The 18,436-nt window shown below is 38.2% G+C and overlaps 1 protein-coding gene across 3 annotated transcripts in view; it reads right to left on the reverse strand.

The window, feature by feature from the left end:
- The window catches only part of LOC140506880 (interleukin-3 receptor subunit alpha-like), a 113,765-nt gene that overhangs the window by 27,888 nt on the left and 67,441 nt on the right, over nt 1–18,436 (reverse strand). For all 3 annotated transcript variants that reach the window (XM_072614511.1, XM_072614512.1, XM_072614513.1), the window contains exons 4-7: nt 15,582–15,705; nt 15,335–15,464; nt 15,061–15,242; nt 581–705 (exon numbers count right to left, since the gene is read on the reverse strand). In XM_072614511.1, coding sequence (XP_072470612.1) covers nt 581–705; nt 15,061–15,242; nt 15,335–15,464; nt 15,582–15,705 — 561 coding nt within the window. The remainder of the gene's footprint in view (nt 1–580; nt 706–15,060; nt 15,243–15,334; nt 15,465–15,581; nt 15,706–18,436) is intronic.

Below are 18,436 nucleotides of genomic sequence, written 5' to 3' on the forward strand. Positions count from 1 at the left end.
CGAAGGATTTTTTTTTTTAAGTCTTGGAGAGACCTAGGCATTTTTGTAGGTGGCAGGGAAGGAGCAGTGAATGGTGAGAGAGTGACGATAACAGAAAAATAAGGAAAGATTGAAGTGGTGGAATCCCACAGGATATAGGAGAGGAGAGAAATCAAGGGTATGAGCAGAGAAGTTGGCCTTGGCATAAGGAAAAACCACTCCTTCAGAGGGACTGGAATGAACCAAGTGAAAATGGAGGTTGAAGAGGGGTCATGCCCTGCTATTTATTAAGGTGACAATAGTGATTCTTGCATTATTTTTTCCTGCTGGGCTATTCTTTCATATTGCTCAAGGATTAATTTCTCTTTGTGGATGGCTAGTTTCCATTTTAAAAAGGGACAGAAGACCATCCTTGTGCCTCAGAGAGAAGGAAATAACAAGGAAAAGAATGGAAAGTTGCTCAGATTAGAGCAAGTTTTGGTATAGCAGAATTACTCTGATAAGAAAGAAAGCTGGATTGAGGGATAAAGATTCTTCAGCACACACAATATAAGGAACACGGGTCATGGAGTATGATTTAAGAAGTGATCAAAAAAATTACCTTTTGAATTATAAGCTCATATTCAAAGTCAGTATCCCATAATTCTCTTCTTTTGGGTATCTGCCACTCCATGTAACAAAGTTTCTCTGTGCAGTTTATGTTGATAACTGGTGGTTCAAATATTTCTGTAATAGAAATATAAACATTGTAATGGATAATAGAGAAGTTAATGCTTTCTTTACAGATACTTTGGAAATGTGCTTGCCATAGTCCTTAGAGATAAGAACTAGACCTGTGATTTCACTGGTACAGGAATTTTCAGTAATGTACCAATGTTAACTGGTACATTCTTTGTAACTTCTATAATTGTAGAAGAAAAAATAATTTAATTGTTCAGGTATTGAGTTAAAGTATTTTATATATGTGTATATATATATATACGTATATGCATATGTATATTTGCTACAAATATATATCATATGTTACAACGTAACATACATCCTATGCCATATATTATATACTATTATACATAGTAGTATATATTATGGACTATATATAGTATATATGCTATAGTATACCATATATTATAACATAAATACTATACTATACTGCATAATATAGCAGTATATATTATACACTATATATAGTAATATATGGTATATGCTATATATTATGCTATATCTAACATAAATAGTATACTATATATCACATTGTATAATCTATATATAACACTATATAACTATATAGTTATATATAATTACACAGTTATATATAACTATAAACATACACATATGTATATATACATACGTGTGCATATATAAATATATAGATATATGTTCAGCAGACATACAAATATACAGAATATATTCCTCAAAATATGCAGGTGTTACAACAAAATGACCAAGAAAGGAAGACTCAAGTTTGATAGTGGGTGGGATCCAAATACACACAATTCAACTATTTTTTTAGATTCCGTGGAGAAAGGTACAATTCAAACGAAGTGTATCCTAGGTATCATCCATTTTTCCTGATCCTAGGATATGCTTTTGTACATGTAAGACTCAGCCTGGGTTTTGCTGGCTCTGCCAGGGTGGTAGGCTAGTCTTATTAAGGGCCTTTCTTGTGGATGCCCATCAGTTGGGGAAATGTATAAATGAACTGTGGCACATGAATATAATGAACTATTACTGTGCTGCAAAAAATAAAACAATGAATGAATGAATAATGTGAAGAATGTCGAGAAACATGGAAAGAGTTATATGAATTAATGAAGTATGAAGTAGACAGAGCCAGGAATCAATCAACATGTATTTATTAAGTACTTATTATATGTCAGGCAATGTGCTAAGTATTGAAATAAAAACAATTACAATAATCCATGCCATCAAGAAGCTTACATTTTAATAGAGGAGATCACAGAAACACACACACACACACACATCTGTGCGTGCATTGTTATTCCTCTTAAAGGGGAAGGCATTAGCACCTGGCAGAATGTAAACCACCTCCTGCAGAAGGTGACTTTAGAACTGAGTTGAAGCAGGGGCAGCTAGGTGGCACAGTAGATAGAGCACTGGCCTTGGCGTCAGGAGCACCTGAATTAAAATCTAGCCTCAGACACAGACTAGGTGTGTGACCCTGGGCAAGTCACTTAACCTCAGTTGCCTAAAAAAAAAAAAGAATTGAAGAAAGCCAAGTGTTTCAAGCATTCAAAATGAGCAGGGAAAGAATTTTAGTGCTCATATTTTTTATTTTTGTCAGTTTCAGACTATCTACACGTATAGTGTGGTAGGGATGAGAGGGAAAGGTCACATACTTGAAAACTAACAAGTTTTAGTTTGGTGCGCTTTCCTAATACACCAATAATGAGTATACTGGGTAAAAAACAAAAACAAAAAATCTCAGCATTCCTATGTGGATAGAGTTTCTGTGGCAATAAGTAATTATACCTTATATTACCAGTTATTCAGGCTATTTCTATTGATGTTTTTTTCTTAACCCTCTCTCACCTGTGATTAAGATGCCTTATCTGACTATCCTACATCACACATGATTATAACAAAATAATGATAAAGATCCCAATGCACTGAACAAGTCTAGACCTGCAATATTGGTATGAGTCACCAAATCCATCTCTGGAAGCTCTCAACATGAAATATAACTGACGCCTGCCTCTCTATTCTTTGGATAAATCATTCTTTGCCATTCTCTCCCCTCGTCTATCCAACTGTTATAAAATCCAACTTACTTGGAATAAAACCCCTCTCCTTTGGATACATAGTATCAAAAGGTTTCCTCCTTCTCCGTGGATTCACAGTCTCCACTCAAAACTATCTGTATTTTCCACAGACTATTTCTTTTCTCCCTCAATAGTATTTTTTTCCCCAATTACATGTAAAGATAGTTTTCAACTTTCATTTTTGTAAAATTTTGAGTTCCAAATTTTTCTTCCTCCCATTTCTCCTCCCCTTCATTCTCCCGAAGACAGCAAGCAATCTGATAAAGGTTATAGATATACAATCATGTACATACTTCCACATTAGTCATGTTGTGAAAGAAGTATCAGAATAAAAAAGAAAAAAAATGGGAAAGAAAAAAAACAAAAAACAAGTGAAAATAGTATGCTTCACTCTGCATTCAGACTCCATAGTTCTTTCTCTGGATGTGGCTAGCATTTTCCATCATGAGTTTGTTGGAATTGTCTTGGATCATTGTATTGCCACAGACAATTTCTAATTCCAAGATAAAACTGGATTGTCTGGGTACTAGAATTATGGCATCATAGAAGGAGTCCAGAGGTCAAAAATTCTTGAACTAACCTACAAAAGACTTCCAGGATAGTAAAACCACTCCACCAGCTTTCCACTTTCAGCTAAACCTAATTATTAGGAAGTTTTACCTTCTATCAATCCTCAATTTGCCTCTTCTAATTTTTCATTTACTGCTCTTAGTTCTCTCTCAGGCCATGCAAAACACATTCAATCCTTCTCTAATGTTTCAGCATGAAGAGAAGAACATATCTTTTTAAAAAAACAACAACACATTTATCTATTTTTGTATTTATTTAGTATTTTATTTTCCCCTGTAAAAAGTATGTAAAAACATATGTAAAAAACAATTTTTAATATTTGCTTTTAAAACTTTGAGTTCCAAATTCTTTCCCATTCTCCTTCTCCCTTCCCCACCCCCATTGAGAAGGCAAGCAATTCAATATAGTTTATGTATGTGTAATGATGCAAAACATATCCATAATAGTCATTCTGTGAAAGAAAACATAAACAAAAAAAAAAACCTCAAGAAAAATAAAGTTAAAAAAACCATTATGCTTCAATCTGTTTTCAGACACCATCAGTTCTTTCTCTGGGGATGGATAGCACTTTCATTTTAATTCCTTCAGATTTGTCTTGGATCATTGTATTTTGAGAATAGCTGTCATTCACAGTGATCATCTTACAATATTGCTGTTACTTTTGTACAAAGTACATTTCATTTTGTATCAGCCCTTGCAAGTGTTTTCTGGTTTTTCTGAGAGCATCCTGCTCATCATTCCATCATAATCACATACCACACTTTATTTAGCCATTCCCTGTAAGGGTAGGTCATAGGGTCTAAAACAAAAAGGGGGAGTTGTAAGGGGCGCTGACTGCCACACCATCTGGGACGCCACACTGACGGACATCAGGTAAACTGAGTCCAGAGCAGGGAAGGGTGAACAAGATGGCGCTGGAAGGGACAGCCCCACCCCTGGTTTGTTTTTGTCACTATAGTTCCAGCTTGTGTTCATTACTATAGCTTCGGGTTTGTTTGTATGTGTTACCATGGTTCACTGGGCTGGCTGGCAGAGACTATATAATCAGAGTGCTTGCATGAATAAATTGGAGTTGCTTCATGACCCGCTCTCCCACATCATTCTTTTACTCGCAAGCTCCACAGGAGGACGAGCAGCTTGCTGGCCAGGCATAAGACTTGCTACTCTCTGTAAGCTATGCCGTCACCATAGCAATTTCCCAGTGGATGGACATCCCCTCGATTTCTAATTCTTTGCCCCCACAAAAGAGCTGCTATAAATATTTTTATATATATAGATCCTTTTCTTTTTTGTTTTGTTTCTTTTGGGGTACAGACATAGTAGTGGTATTGCTAGGTCAAAGGGCATGTATGATTTTATAGCCCTGTGGGCATAGAAGAACACTTCTATCTAGGATACCTTATTCCCCATTTCAACCAGAACTTGGCTGCTCACCAGAAGTTATACAAGAGCATTGTACTAACTGGACTATAGAAATAGGACCTGTGATGGGAGAGTTCAGTGGTAGGGAGAATTGGTTTATTGAACAGGCAGAAAAAGGAAGTTATTTCAAATGATCTAGTCAATGATTTCCAGGCTAGTCTTTGCATCAAGGGGTGTTGCTTAAGTGTGGGAGGCTTGACAGACCTTGATAGATACTTGAGATAATTGATCATATACCTAGGTCATTCAACTCCAGAAAGTTTGAAAAAAAGTGGAGAGGCAGACTTTATATTCATTCATTCTATAGCATCATAGAATTGAGACAGAGGTCATTCTGGTCCAACTACTTCATCTGACACATAAAGAAACTGAGGCCCAGAAAAACTTACTTTCACCAACATTATGATGGTCTGCCAAGCCTAGAGTGCTTTCCCTCATCACTTTTGTCTTTTAGAATTTCTAGCTTCTTCTAGGACTGTATCCCAAAGAGATCGTAAAAATGGGAAAGGGTCCTATATGTACAAAAATATTTATAGCAGCTCTTTTTTGTGGTGGCCAAGAACTGGATATTGAGGGAATGCCCATCAATTGGGGAATGGCTTAACAAATTGTGGCATATGAATGTCATGGAATACTACCTGGAAAGACTTATGTGAACTGATGCTGAGTGAAAGGAGCAGAACCGGGAGAACTTTGTACACAGCAATAACCACAGCATTTGAGGAATTTTTCTGGTAGACTTAGCCCTTCACAGCATTGCAATGACCTAAAAAATTCCCAATGAACTCGAGGCAAAATGCCTTCCACATCCAGAGAAAGAATTATGGAATTAGATCGCAGAATGAAACACACCATTTTCTCTTGTGTTATGTTTTGTTTTGTATTCATGGTTTCTCTCATTCATTTTAATTCTTCTATGCAACATGACTAAGGTGAAAATGTATTTAATAAGAATGTATGTGTAAAACCTATATAAGATTGCATGCCATCTTGGGGAGGGAGGGATTAAAGACGGGAGAGGTGGGGAAAACAATCAAAGATATATGGAAATGATTGTAGAAAACTGAAAACAAATTAATAAAAAATAATTTAGATGCTGTGCCATTTGGTACATGTATATTTAGTATTCATTGTTTATGAAAAAAAGAAATTGGAGAAAATAACTAGAACTGTTGAAATACGAACAGAAAAAAATCACACCAATAGTGGGAATGGTACCATTTTAAAGACATACAAGAATTGATTTTCAAGAAATCTGAAAATGGGGAAGATTCTAAGATAAGAGAAAATACTATAGATTGTACCTTTTTTATTCCAAAAAGCAACCAAGAAGACGTTAATAACTTCAACCCGCATGTCTACTTTCTCATCTTTATGAAATCTTTATAAAAATGGTCTATAGATGATGAACGCTTGTGTGCTTGTGCTTGGACCCCACTTCCAAGATCACATTTCTCTCTAACCTCAAAACACTGTCCCTGACAGTTTTCTCCCCAGCCCAAGGACACTATGCCCAAAAGTAACTCATGAGTGGACCCCAATAAGACAAACTACTTTTCCCCACAATTACTCATGAATGGGTCCTAGTAAAACAAACTATCTTTCCCCATCACAAGAACAAGCTGACCTCTGAAGAAATTCTTTTGTTAAAATAGGACTATCTTGTAACCACAGAATGATCATGTAATGATTTCCCAAAGTTATCACATTCAATCCAGAAATCAAGCTATAGACATCAACTCTCAAAGCTACCTTGCTACAGACATAACAGACCAAAAATACACTCATGAAAAACCCCTTCTCCTGGTTTTCAGTAGTGAATGACTCTGGTGACCAAGGTTGTAAGTTATCACCTAATTAGCATATCTGCCAAATAATCCACTACATTTCCTATATCAGCGTTAGCATAACCCCTGTTAAGCTGCAAGGAATCCAAGTTCCTTAGGGAACTCTGCCCTCCATATAGGCATTACAATAAACCTTTGCCAATTTGACTTAAAGAATTCTTGAATTTGTGAGTTTATTCCAGATGACCCTGTCCAGTACTCTGGTCTTTGGTGGGGGGGTGTCCCTGAACCTCTCAAACTGCATTATTTATTTGGCACCTAACATGGAGCTATCTTGAGGTCTCAAGCAGCCTCTGGGTCAAGATAAGCTCCCTTAAGCTTCCCAAGCACCCCATCATGGACACATTGAGGGTACTCTTGATAAAAACATGAGAAGGGAACCAGTGGTCTTTCACAGTTGCTTTTCTAAGAGCAAGACATGTATTCAACCAAACACTTGATTGAGAGCTTGAGAGGATATGGAATCTTACTTGATATAATATTTAATTTCAAAAAAGCATCTTCTTTCTTAGAATAAGATAGATCTCAAGCAGAATCATAGAAACTCACAGTTCTAAGGTACATCAAAGACCATGAATAAATAGTCCTCCAAGTTTTGCTTGAATACATCTGAGGTCAGGGGGAGCCTACTACTTGCAAGGTAGCCCATCCCGCTTTGTGATAACTGTAATTATACATAATATTTTTTCTCTAAAGTCATCTCTTTGAAACTTTCATTCATTGCTCCTAATTCTGACCAACCAGTTCTTGGTCCAACCAAGCAGAATGATTTCCTCTAATATGATAGAATTTTGAATACTCAAAGATGGTTATCATGTCTTGGGTAGCCAATTCTTCTTTTCTCTAGGCTAAACATCCCTAGTTCCTTTAACTGATTTTCATATGGTTTCATTTTCAAGACCTTGCACCATCCTACTCACTCTCCTCTAGACACTATCCAGCTCTTGAATATCTTCTCTTAAAGATGGTGCCCCAAATTAAACACAAAATGTAGACTGGCTTGACCAGGGTGGAATTCAGCAGAACTATCACCTCCCTAGTACTAGACATTATGCATCTCAAAGCATCTTAATATTTCTTTCACTTTCTGGGTGTTATATCGAACTTTCTTCTCATATTAGTCCATGAAAACCCCTCAGATCATGTTCTCAGACAAAAATCCCACATCTGCTCCTCTCTATTGTACTTCTGAAGTTGATTTTTTAAACCAAATGTTGAACTTAAATTTTTTGCTAATTAATTATATCTTATCAGATTTAGCCTAAGATCTTTTTGCATTCTAAGTCATCCATTGTTAATTATTCCTCCCAGCTGAGAAATGAAAATCAAAACAACTCTCATACCTATCAGATCAGCTAACATGACAAAATAGGAAAATGATAAATGTTGGAGAAAATGTGGAAAAATTGGAACACTAATGCATTGTGGGTAGAGTTGTGAACTGATCCAACCATTCTGGAGAGTAATTTGGAACTATGACCAAAGGGTTATAAAAATGTGCATACCCCTTGATCCAGCAATATCACTACTAGGTCTGTATCCCAAAGGGGTCACAACAATGGGAAATGGACCACCATGTACAAAAATATTTATAGCAGCTCTTTTTTTGGTGGCAACGAAATGGAAATTGAGGGCATGTGCATCAGTTGGGGAATGGCTGATCAAGAAATGATGAGTAGGCAGATTTCAGAAAAACCTGGAAAGACTTGCATGAACTGATGCTGAGTAAAGTGAGAAGAACCAGTAGAACACTGTACACAGTATCAGACACATTGTGTGATTACCAACAATGGTAGACTTAGCTCTTCTCAACAATGCAATGATCTAAGTCAATTCCAAAAGACTCATGATGGAAAATGCTATCCACATCCAGAGAAAGAACAATGGAGTCTGAATGCAGAAAATGCTGTTTTCTCTCTTTTTTGTTTTTTCTTTCTCATGGTTTCCCCCATTTTGTTCTGATTCTTTTTTTCACAGCATGACTAATGTGAAAATATGTTTAATATGATTGTACATGTATAGCCTATATTAGTTTGCATACAGTCTTGGGAAAGGGGGAGGGCAGAGAGGGGGAAAATTTAGAACTCAAAATCTTATAAAAGTAAACATTGAAAACTAAAAGTTAATTAATTAATTAAAAAATTAGATAGGTCCCTTCTAGCCCAAGGGAAAAAAAATATTCCTCCCAGCTTCAGACAACCCACAAATTGTATGAAGGTACCATCTATGCAGGGGTGTGCTTATAAATGTTTAACAACCAACCCATGGGAGGGAGAGGGGATGTACACTTTTAAGTTTAAACTGCATTATAAACAATTCCTCTCTCACTTTCTTAAGCCTTGATAACCACAAAACAATAAATCAAGTCTTGATTTCACCATGAAATGATTGAATGATTCTATCTTTCCTCTGAAGTGCAAATATACACACTAAACATTTAACAATGTTTTTCATGAGCCAGTTACTAGCTGGCTCAAAAACACCATTTTACCTGCCTTTTATATAAGCCATTAATTCACTCTGGAGCTCCTGGCAACAAGTGCCCACCCACCTAGCACAGAGTGGATTTAAATTCTAAATATTAATTGTTTCTCTTCTACCCAGGAACCTGGGGGTCTTCTTCTTCCAGTTTGATTTTTTTTTTTTTATTAAAGGGGCCATCCCTTGAGCAACTACTTAAAGAAACCTATTCATCGAATGGGTGTATCTCACTCAAAGTGAGAATGCCATAAGACCTTAGCCTGAAAGAGCCAGGGTCTCCCATTGCATCCTGAGCCATCTCCAGCTTCCTGATGAATATCTGGCCACTGGTCCCTGATGGCTCAGGAGAAGAAAGTGAGGTTGGTGACTTTGCACAGCCCTCCCTCACTCAAATCAAAGTCAACTGCAAGTCATGTCATCATCTTGATGTCATGGTCCTCTTCAAGAACGAAGGACAAACACAACGACAATAAGCATGTTAAATAGAAGAAGGCCAAGTACAGATACCTAGAATGCTTCACTGGAAATCTCCTTCTGATCTGAATTTAGCAATAATTTAACTATTTAAATAATTAAAACAATAATTAAAAATAAACAATACAATTAAACAATAAACTTGACTATTCTTTGGTTCTGGCTATTCAATCAGTTCTGAATATAACAAATGGTACTATAAGCTATCTCACTTATTGTGTGTGATCTAGACTTTGACCAATTCTTTACTAAAACCTAGCTAGACTATATATGGATTTCTGCACTTGAAAAGTTGAACATTTTCTGTTTTCCTTCTTACCTGTCTCCCTTAATCTCTATCCTCTCTCTTATTGCCACCCCCTGAACCCGTTTCCTTCTTCACTCTCTGTTAGATAAGATGAATTTCTGTACTCAACTATGTCTTTGTGTATTCTTCCCTCCTTTAATCAGTTCAGATGAGAGTGAAGTTCAAGTGTTTCCTGATCCTTCTAACTGCTCCTTCTCCTGTATAAACTCTTCTTTGTGTACCCTGTTTATGTGAGATGATTTTTCCCTATTTTCCTCTCCCTTTCCTCCTCTCCTATTATATTCCTCTTTTTTACCTTTTCGTTCTTCTTTGGAGAACATTCAAACATTACCAAATTACATCTGGGCTCTCTGTCTAATTAGACTCTAAGACCCTTGGTGATGATACACTTCTGAGAGGTTACAGGTATCGTCTCTACGTGTAAGAACGGAATCAATTTTATCTTTTTTTTAGTCCCTTATGATTTCTCATTCATATTTACCTTTTTTATGCTGCTTTTGAGTGCTATGGTTGTATGTCAAATTTCCTACTCATCTCTTATCTTTTCACTAGGAATGCTTGAAAGTCCTTTATTTCATTAGAGGAAAGACCCTAGCATTAAAAGAAATTGGAAGAGTTCTTCTAGAAGGTAGGGGTTTAGCTGTGACTTGAAGAAAGTTAGGGAACCCAAAAGGTGGAGAGGAGTGAGGATCAGTAGAATTTCAGGGATGGGGACAGTCAGGGGAAATGCATAGAAGCAGGAGATAAGAGTGTCTTACATGAAGAATACAAAAGTGTAACTGGATCCCAGAATCCATAGGGGTGGGGAGTAAGATGTAAGAAGATGGGAAATGGAAGGGGTCATGTTCTGAAAGGCTTTGAGTGTTTCTCAATCTTTCTTAATGATACAGCCTTCCCTCTGTTTATTATTTCAAGTTTATCCTGTATATATCTTGTTTGTAATGCAGTTGTTTTCATGTAGTCTCGCCCATTACATTGTGAACTGAAAAAGCAGGGACAGTTTTAAACCTTTCTTTATGTTTCCAACATTTAACTCCTTGAAGGTAGGGACTGTTTTGTTTTTGTCTTTGTACCTTGAGTATCTTGTGTTCTGCCTGACATGTAGGAGGTACTTAATTAATATTTGTTGTTGTTTCCAGGACCCCATTCTAGTGAGCATTGTTCTTGTTCAGTTGTGTCAATGGGGTTTTCTTAGTAAAGATACTGGAGTTGTTTGCCATTTCCTTCTCCAATGTGTCCCTATTTTATAAATAAAGAACTGAGGCAAATAGGGGTTAAGTGACTTACCCAGAGTCACACAGCTAGCAAGTGTCTGAGGTCAGATTTGAATTCAGATCTTCCTGACTCTAGGCTTGGTGCTCTATTTCATGCACCTCCTACCTGCCCTTCAATATGACCACAGGAAAATTATTTAACCTTTCAGTACCCCAGAGAACTTTCTAATCTGAATAAAGAGATTTAAAGACTAAAAATTACAATTAAGTGCTAATTTGCATTACTGGAAGGTGTCTGGCACCTAGAAGGTACTTTTAAAAAAATGCTTGTTGACTGACTGATTTTCTCAACATTTTCATCTTTCTCCATGGCTTTTGTTGTTTTCCTCCACACCAAAAATAGTCCCATTGACAAACATATAGCCCAAGACAGAAAAAAAAGCCCCCATCACCAAAATATTTATAGTAGTACCTTTTGTAGCAGCAAAGTGCAGGAAATGAAGTAGATATCCATTGACTGAGGAATGGTTAAACTGGTACATGAATGGAATGGAATTTAAGTGAACCATAAGATCATGAAGAATACAGAGACACATGGAAAAAATTATATGAATTGTAGTGACATAAAGGGAAGTAAGCAGAATCAGGAATATGCCAATTGACTACAACAATGTAAATAGTAACAGCAACTGGCATCTGGATTCAAATTTGACCTCAGACATTTCCAAGCTGTGTGACGTTTGGCAAGTCACATAACCCTGCTTCTCTCAGCTTCCTCATTTGTAAAATGAGCTAGGGAAGGAAATGCTCCAGTATCTTTGCCAAGAAAACCCTAAATGGGGTCACAAAGAGTTAGACAGGACTGAAACTACTGAACAACAACATTAATTGTGTTGGTTAGTTTTCGCTGAACTACTTTCCTCCCACTCCCCTTTTAAAATCTTTGTTGGGGGGGCGGAGCCAAGATGGCGGAGTAGAAAGACACACATATGCTAGCTCCGAACCCACAGCCCATAAAATATCTGTAAAAAAGAACTCCCAACAAATTCTGGAGCAGCAGAAGCCACAGAACAACAGAGCAGACGAGATTTCTGTTCCTGAGAGCCCTGAAAACAGACACCAAAGGTCCCTTGCGCTGTGCACCCAGAGCCGAGCCCAGCCCTGCCTTGGCTGCACAGCACCGAGAGGAGCTGATCACAGCAGGCTTCAGGGACGGAATCTCCAGTGGCCACGCAGGTCCCTCCACCCACTGGCCCCAAAGGTTGGTGAGAGGGTCTTCTCGGCTTGCTGAGAGAGGACTGGGGTGCCCCCATAACTCAGGCCCCCTCGGGAAGCAGCAGCAGAGGCGGGAGCAGACCAGAGCTCCCCAAGCAGGCAGGAGCTTGGATCCATTGTTGAAGGTCTCTGCATAAACCCTCTGAGGGAACTGAGCCTGTGAGGTGGCCCTGCCCCCACCTGAGTACCTGAACTTAATCTCACACTGAATAGCAGCCCTGCCCCCGCTGAAGCCCTGAGGCTGGGAAGCAGCATTTGAATCTCAGACCCCAAGCACTGGCTGGGTGGATCTGGAGGTGTGGTGGGGGTGGTAAGGATATTCAGAAGGCAAGTCACTGGCTGGGAAAATGCCCAGAAAAGGGAAAAAAAATAAGACTATAGAAGGTTACTTTCTTGGTGAACAGGTATTTCCTCCCTTCCTTTCAGATGAGGAAGAACAATGCTTACCATCAGGGAAAGACACAGAAGTCAAGGCTTCTGTATCCCAGCCCACTCAATGGGCTCAGGCCATGGAAGAGCTCAAAAAGGATTTTGAAAATCAAATTAGAGAGGTGGAGGAAAAACTGGGAAGAGAAATGAGTGACATGCAGTCAAAGCATGAACAGCAGGTCAGTACCCTGCTAAAGGAGACCCCAAAAAATGCTGAAGAAAATAACACCTTGAAAAATAGGCCAATTCAATTGGCAAAAGAAGTTCAAAAAGCCAATGAGGAGAAGAATGCTTTAAAAAGCAGAATTACCCAAATGGAAAAGGAGGTTCAAAAGCTCACTGAAGAAAATAGTTCTTTCAAAATTAGAATGGAACAGATGGAGGCCAATGACTTTATGAGAAACCAAGAAATCACAAAACAAAACCAAAAGAATGAAAAAATGGAAGATAATGTGAAATATCTCATGGGAAAAACAACTGACCTGGAAAATAGATTCAGGAGAGACAATTTAAAAATCATGGGACTACCTGAAAGCCATGATCAAAAAGAGAGCCTAGACATCATCTTTCATGAAATGATCAAGGAAAACTGCCCTGAGATTCTAGAACCAGAGGGCAAAATAAGTATTCAAGGAATCCACAGATCACCACCTAAAAGAGATCCAAAAAGAGAAATTCCTAGGAACATTGTGGCCAAATTCCAGAGTTCCCTGGTCAAGGAGAAAATATTGCAAGCAGCTAGAAAGAAACAATTCAAGTATTGTGGAAATACAATCAGGATAACACAAGATCTAGCAGCCTCTACATTAAGGGATCGAAGGGCATGGAATAGGATATTCCAGAAGTCAAAGGAACTAGGACTAAAACCAAGAATCACCTACCCAGCAAAACTGAGTATAATACTTCAGGGGAAAAATTGGTCTTTCAATGAAATAGAGGACTTTCAAGTATTCTTGATGAAAAGACCAGAGCTGGAAAGAAAATTTGACTTTCAAACTCAAGAATGAAGAGAAGCATGAAAAGGTAAACAGCAAAGAGAAGTCATAAGGGACTTACTAAAGTTGAACTGTTTACATTCCTACATGGAGAGACAATATTTGTAACTCTTGAAACTATTCAGTATCTGGGTACTGGGTGGGATTACACACACATACATGCACATGCACATGCACACACACATAGAGAAAGAGTGCACAGAGTGAATTGAAGAGGATGGGATCATATCTTAAAAAAAATGAAATCAAGCAGTGAGAGAGAAATATATTGGGAGGAGAAAGGGAGAAATGGAATGGGACAAATTATCTCTCATAAAAGAGGCAAGCAAAAGACTTTTTAGTGGAGGGAAAAAGAGGGGAGGTGAGAGAAAAACATGAAGTTTACTCTCATCACATTCCACTAAAGGAGGGAATACAGTGCACACTCATTTTGGTATGAAAACCTATCTTACAATACAGGAAAGTGGGGGAGAAGGGGATAAGAAGGGTGGGGGGGGATGATGGAAAGGAGGGCATGGGGAGGAGGGAGCAATTTGAGGTCAACACTCATGGGGAGGGACAGGATCAAAAGAGAGAATAGAAGTAATGGGGGACAGGATAGGATGGAGGGAAATATAGTCAGTCTTATACAACACAACTATTATGGAAGTCATTTGCAAAACTACACAGATTTGGCCTATATTGAAATGCTTGCCTTCCAAAGGGAAGGGGTGGGGAGGGAGGGAGGAAGAGAAGTTGGAACTCAAAGTTTTAGGAACAACTGTTGAGTACTGTTCTTGCCACTAGGAAATAAGAAATACAGGTAAAGGGGTATAGAAAGTTATCTGGCCCTACAGGACAAAAGAGAAGATGGAGACAAGGGCAGAGAGGGATGATAGAAGAGAGAGCAGAATGGTGATAGGGGCAATTAGAATGCTTGGTGTCTTGGGGTGGGGGGAGGGGAGAAAAGGGGAGAAAATCTGGAACCCAAAATTTTGTGAAAATGAATGTTAAAAGTTAGATAAATAAATAAATAAATGAAATCTGTTATAGGAGATGGTTCTTTGAGAAAGGGGAGGAGAAAATATTTGGAAGTCAAGGTGATGTAGAAACAAAGACTTTGCTTAAAAAAAAAGAAATGTATCAGCGAGGAAGACACATCTCAGATGTACAAAGAACATACTGGCAGAAGGGCACTTGAGACGCGTTTTATGAGATGCTTTAGAGCCAAACCATTCATCATTTAATCACTTCAGATAAAAACGTGATCCATAGCATGAATGTATAAGAAACATAAATTTTTCTTACCAATTTTATTTAGTGAAATGTAGTCATCATTACATTGGACTTCCTCTCCTCTGCTGGTTCCAATTACTAGGAAATGATATGGTTCATTGCTTGTGAATTCTGTGAGATTATTAAAATGACATCCATCATGTCTTCCTTCAGAATTTCTCTTGTATTCTGGACATTCTCTGTCTGCATAAGTACTGAAATAAGCCAAAGTATCACTGTGAAAGATCCAAAATCCTTTTTGTATGACAGAATTGTAAAGGGGTTTCCCTTTAAGACCAAAACCTACCGTGGGTTTTGTGAGTAAAAAAATTGATACTGGATATTTCTTGGAGTTTCTCTCACTGTCCATTTGCAGTCCATGAGATTTGCATCATGAACCTGGCAGGATACAATTTCATTAGTCGTCCCTTCTTCTCCTATGAAGACAGAAATGAAAGAAAATAGATTTGCACACTGCAGACAAAATTTAGTTTTTGAGGGTGATGAGAAAGCAAAAAAAAAAACAAAACACGTTAAACACGATGTTTCATCACCTCTTTGGGGAAGCAGTAATGTTTCTGAAAATCTTTTCCCAGCAAATCCCTTAATTTCAATGTCTACCCCTTGGCACCAATTATTGTATCCCTTTAATTCGCACATACTGTTGTTGTTTGTTGCCTAAAAACAAAAACAAAAAAATCACAATCATTAATTAATTGGTCAAGAAACAGGACAGATAAAATGAGGAAATTAGACTAAATACCCTCTCAGGTCTTGTCTACTGGTGACATGCTATGTAACTCTCTAACTGTTGAGAACTAATTCACCTTGTTTCCCAGGGAGTCAAAAGATCTGGTCTAGTGTCCTGGCATAGTCATTTACTTGGTCTATGATGCTGGGAAAGGGAGGGTTAAGAGAATGAGAATTTAGATAACTCTTATTATGTGCCAGGCAATCTACCAAGTACTTTTCACAAATATTATCTTATCTGATCTTTATAACATCACAAAGTAAGTGCTATTATTATCCCCATTTGACAGTCAAAGAAACTGAGGCAAACAGAAATAAGTGATTTGTCTAGGGATACACAGCTAATAAGAGTCTAGTACAGATGTGAACCCAGGTCTTCCTGTGCTCTATTACTTAACATTTCTACACTTTAATTTTCTCATTGAAAAATGGAAATAACCCAGCAATAGCGCTTCTAGGACTGTATCCCTAAGAGATTATAAAAATGGGAAAGGGTCCCACATGTACAAAAATATTTATAGCAGCTCTCTTTGTGGTGGCCAAAAACTGGAAATCAAGGGGATGCCCATCAATTGGAGAATGGCTGAATAAATTGTGGTATATGAATATAATGGAATACTATTGTGCTATAAAAAATGATGAACAGGAAGACTTCAGAGAGGCCTGGAAAGGCTTATATGATCTGATGCTGAGAGAAAGGAGCAGAACCAGGAGAACTTTGTGCACAGCAATGACCACAGAGTGCGAGAGTTTTTTCTAGTAGACTTGGATCTTCATAGCAATGCAAGGACATAAAAAAAAAAATTCCCAACGGTCTTCCAAGGCAAAATGCCTTCCACATCCAGAGAAAGAACTATGGAATTCAATCGCAGAATGTAGCAGATTATTTGTGTGTGTGTGTGTGTGTGTGTGTGTGTGTGTGTGTGTGTATTATGTTTTGGTTTGTTATATGATTTCTCCCATTTATTTTAGTTCTCCTACACAGCATGACTATAGTGAAAATGTATTCAATAGGAATGTATATGTAGATCCTATATAGAATTGTATGATGTCTTGGGGAGGGAGGGGAGTAGTGGGGGGTAGATAGAGGGAAAAAAATATAATTTTTATGGTAGCAATTGTAGAACATTAAAAATAAATAAAATGAATTAAAAAAAAGAAAAAAAATCTTTGCACCTTCACATTTGGCTTACAGGCTAAACCTACATGTGATGTCTCCTCCAATAGAATTCGAACTTCCTAAGAGTAGGGATTGTCATGCTTTTCTATGTATACCCCTGGAACTGAGAACCACGTTTTGCACATAGTAAGCACTTAATGCTTTTTTATGCATTCATTCATAATTATGATATATGTGTGCAATTTCTTTTGGGGGATGGGATAGGAATTCATGATTTCATTGTTTTGGGGAGCTTCCAGGGAGTGTAGATGAGCACTAATCAGCAATTTATAGTCTTAGTGAGTTGCCTCAAGGCACTGAGAAGTCAACTGACTTAACTAGGATCACAGAGCCAGTATGTGTAAGAGTCAGGACTTGAACTTACACAGCTCTAAGACTAGCTCATATTTAAACAGAAATTGAGTTTAAATACAGAAGGGACAACTCATAATCTCTTAGTACCTTTTCCCTTGTTGGTGGTGAGTGAGGCAAGAAGTGCTGTGAGTTGCTGCAGGGGGTGGAACAGGGTGGTAAAAGAAACCTATTCTCAGCCCACTACCAAATGTCTGTGAACAAATGGTCCCTCCATTTCTTCTATGTTTATTCTCCCATATTTTAGATAAATGAGTAGCCTGAAATGGAATTGTCTAGGTGGGGACCATAATGTAAGGAGATGTGCTCAATGTCACCAGAAGCCCCACATTCAATGGGGGTGGTTGTGGCTTCAGGGACTGGGACCCTTGTCTGTCTGAGCTGAATGGTCACTGTGCTTCCCTTGAGAAACTGAAGGCAGCTGGGAAGCAGCTAAACTCACAACTGGAACTCAGAGAGGGGGATTCCAAATTGGGATAAAGTGACATAATCGCACAATTTCTTTGGGATGATTTTCTCTTCCCAAATCATGGGGACATTTCCCATAGAAGTTTTGCCTGTTTTTTTTTTTTTAAGTTTTCTTAGTGAGTCTTTTCTTCTTCTTTACCTGACACTCATTTTGATTCCCCTATTCAGACTGAAAAAAAAAAGGGAAAAAATTAAATAAAAACACCCAACACAGTGGTACAGCATCTGACAAAGTGTACAAAATCTTGCTGATGTAGCTTATCACCTCTCTGCATTGAGGAGGGAAGTGCGTTTAATTAACTATTCTCTGGAAACCTCTCTCCCTGGCTCATATTCCAATAGGCAATAATGCCAGGCTGAAAGTGTGATGAGCTGATGATGTAAAACCACCAGTGAGGGGAGGCAGAGGTAGGGGATACTTCAATCAAAGCAGGGCAGGGATCCAGTTCCTTAGTTTAGGGCCATGCCTTCTGGGCTACTTCTGTCTGTCATTCCAGGAGATCTGTACATTCCATGGAAACTGCTCTTCCAGGATACTCAGACACTCCTGAGAAGTGGAACCTGGGGACTGAGCTTAAGGCTTGGCTACACCTGAAAGGATCCAGAGATGCCCTGGTTCTAAGTCTTGAGAGGAGGGGTCAGTTCCCCTGAAGAAGATCA

This window comes from Notamacropus eugenii, chromosome 5, assembly GCF_028372415.1.
Source record: "Notamacropus eugenii isolate mMacEug1 chromosome 5, mMacEug1.pri_v2, whole genome shotgun sequence".
Taxonomy (NCBI): domain Eukaryota; kingdom Metazoa; phylum Chordata; class Mammalia; order Diprotodontia; family Macropodidae; genus Notamacropus; species Notamacropus eugenii.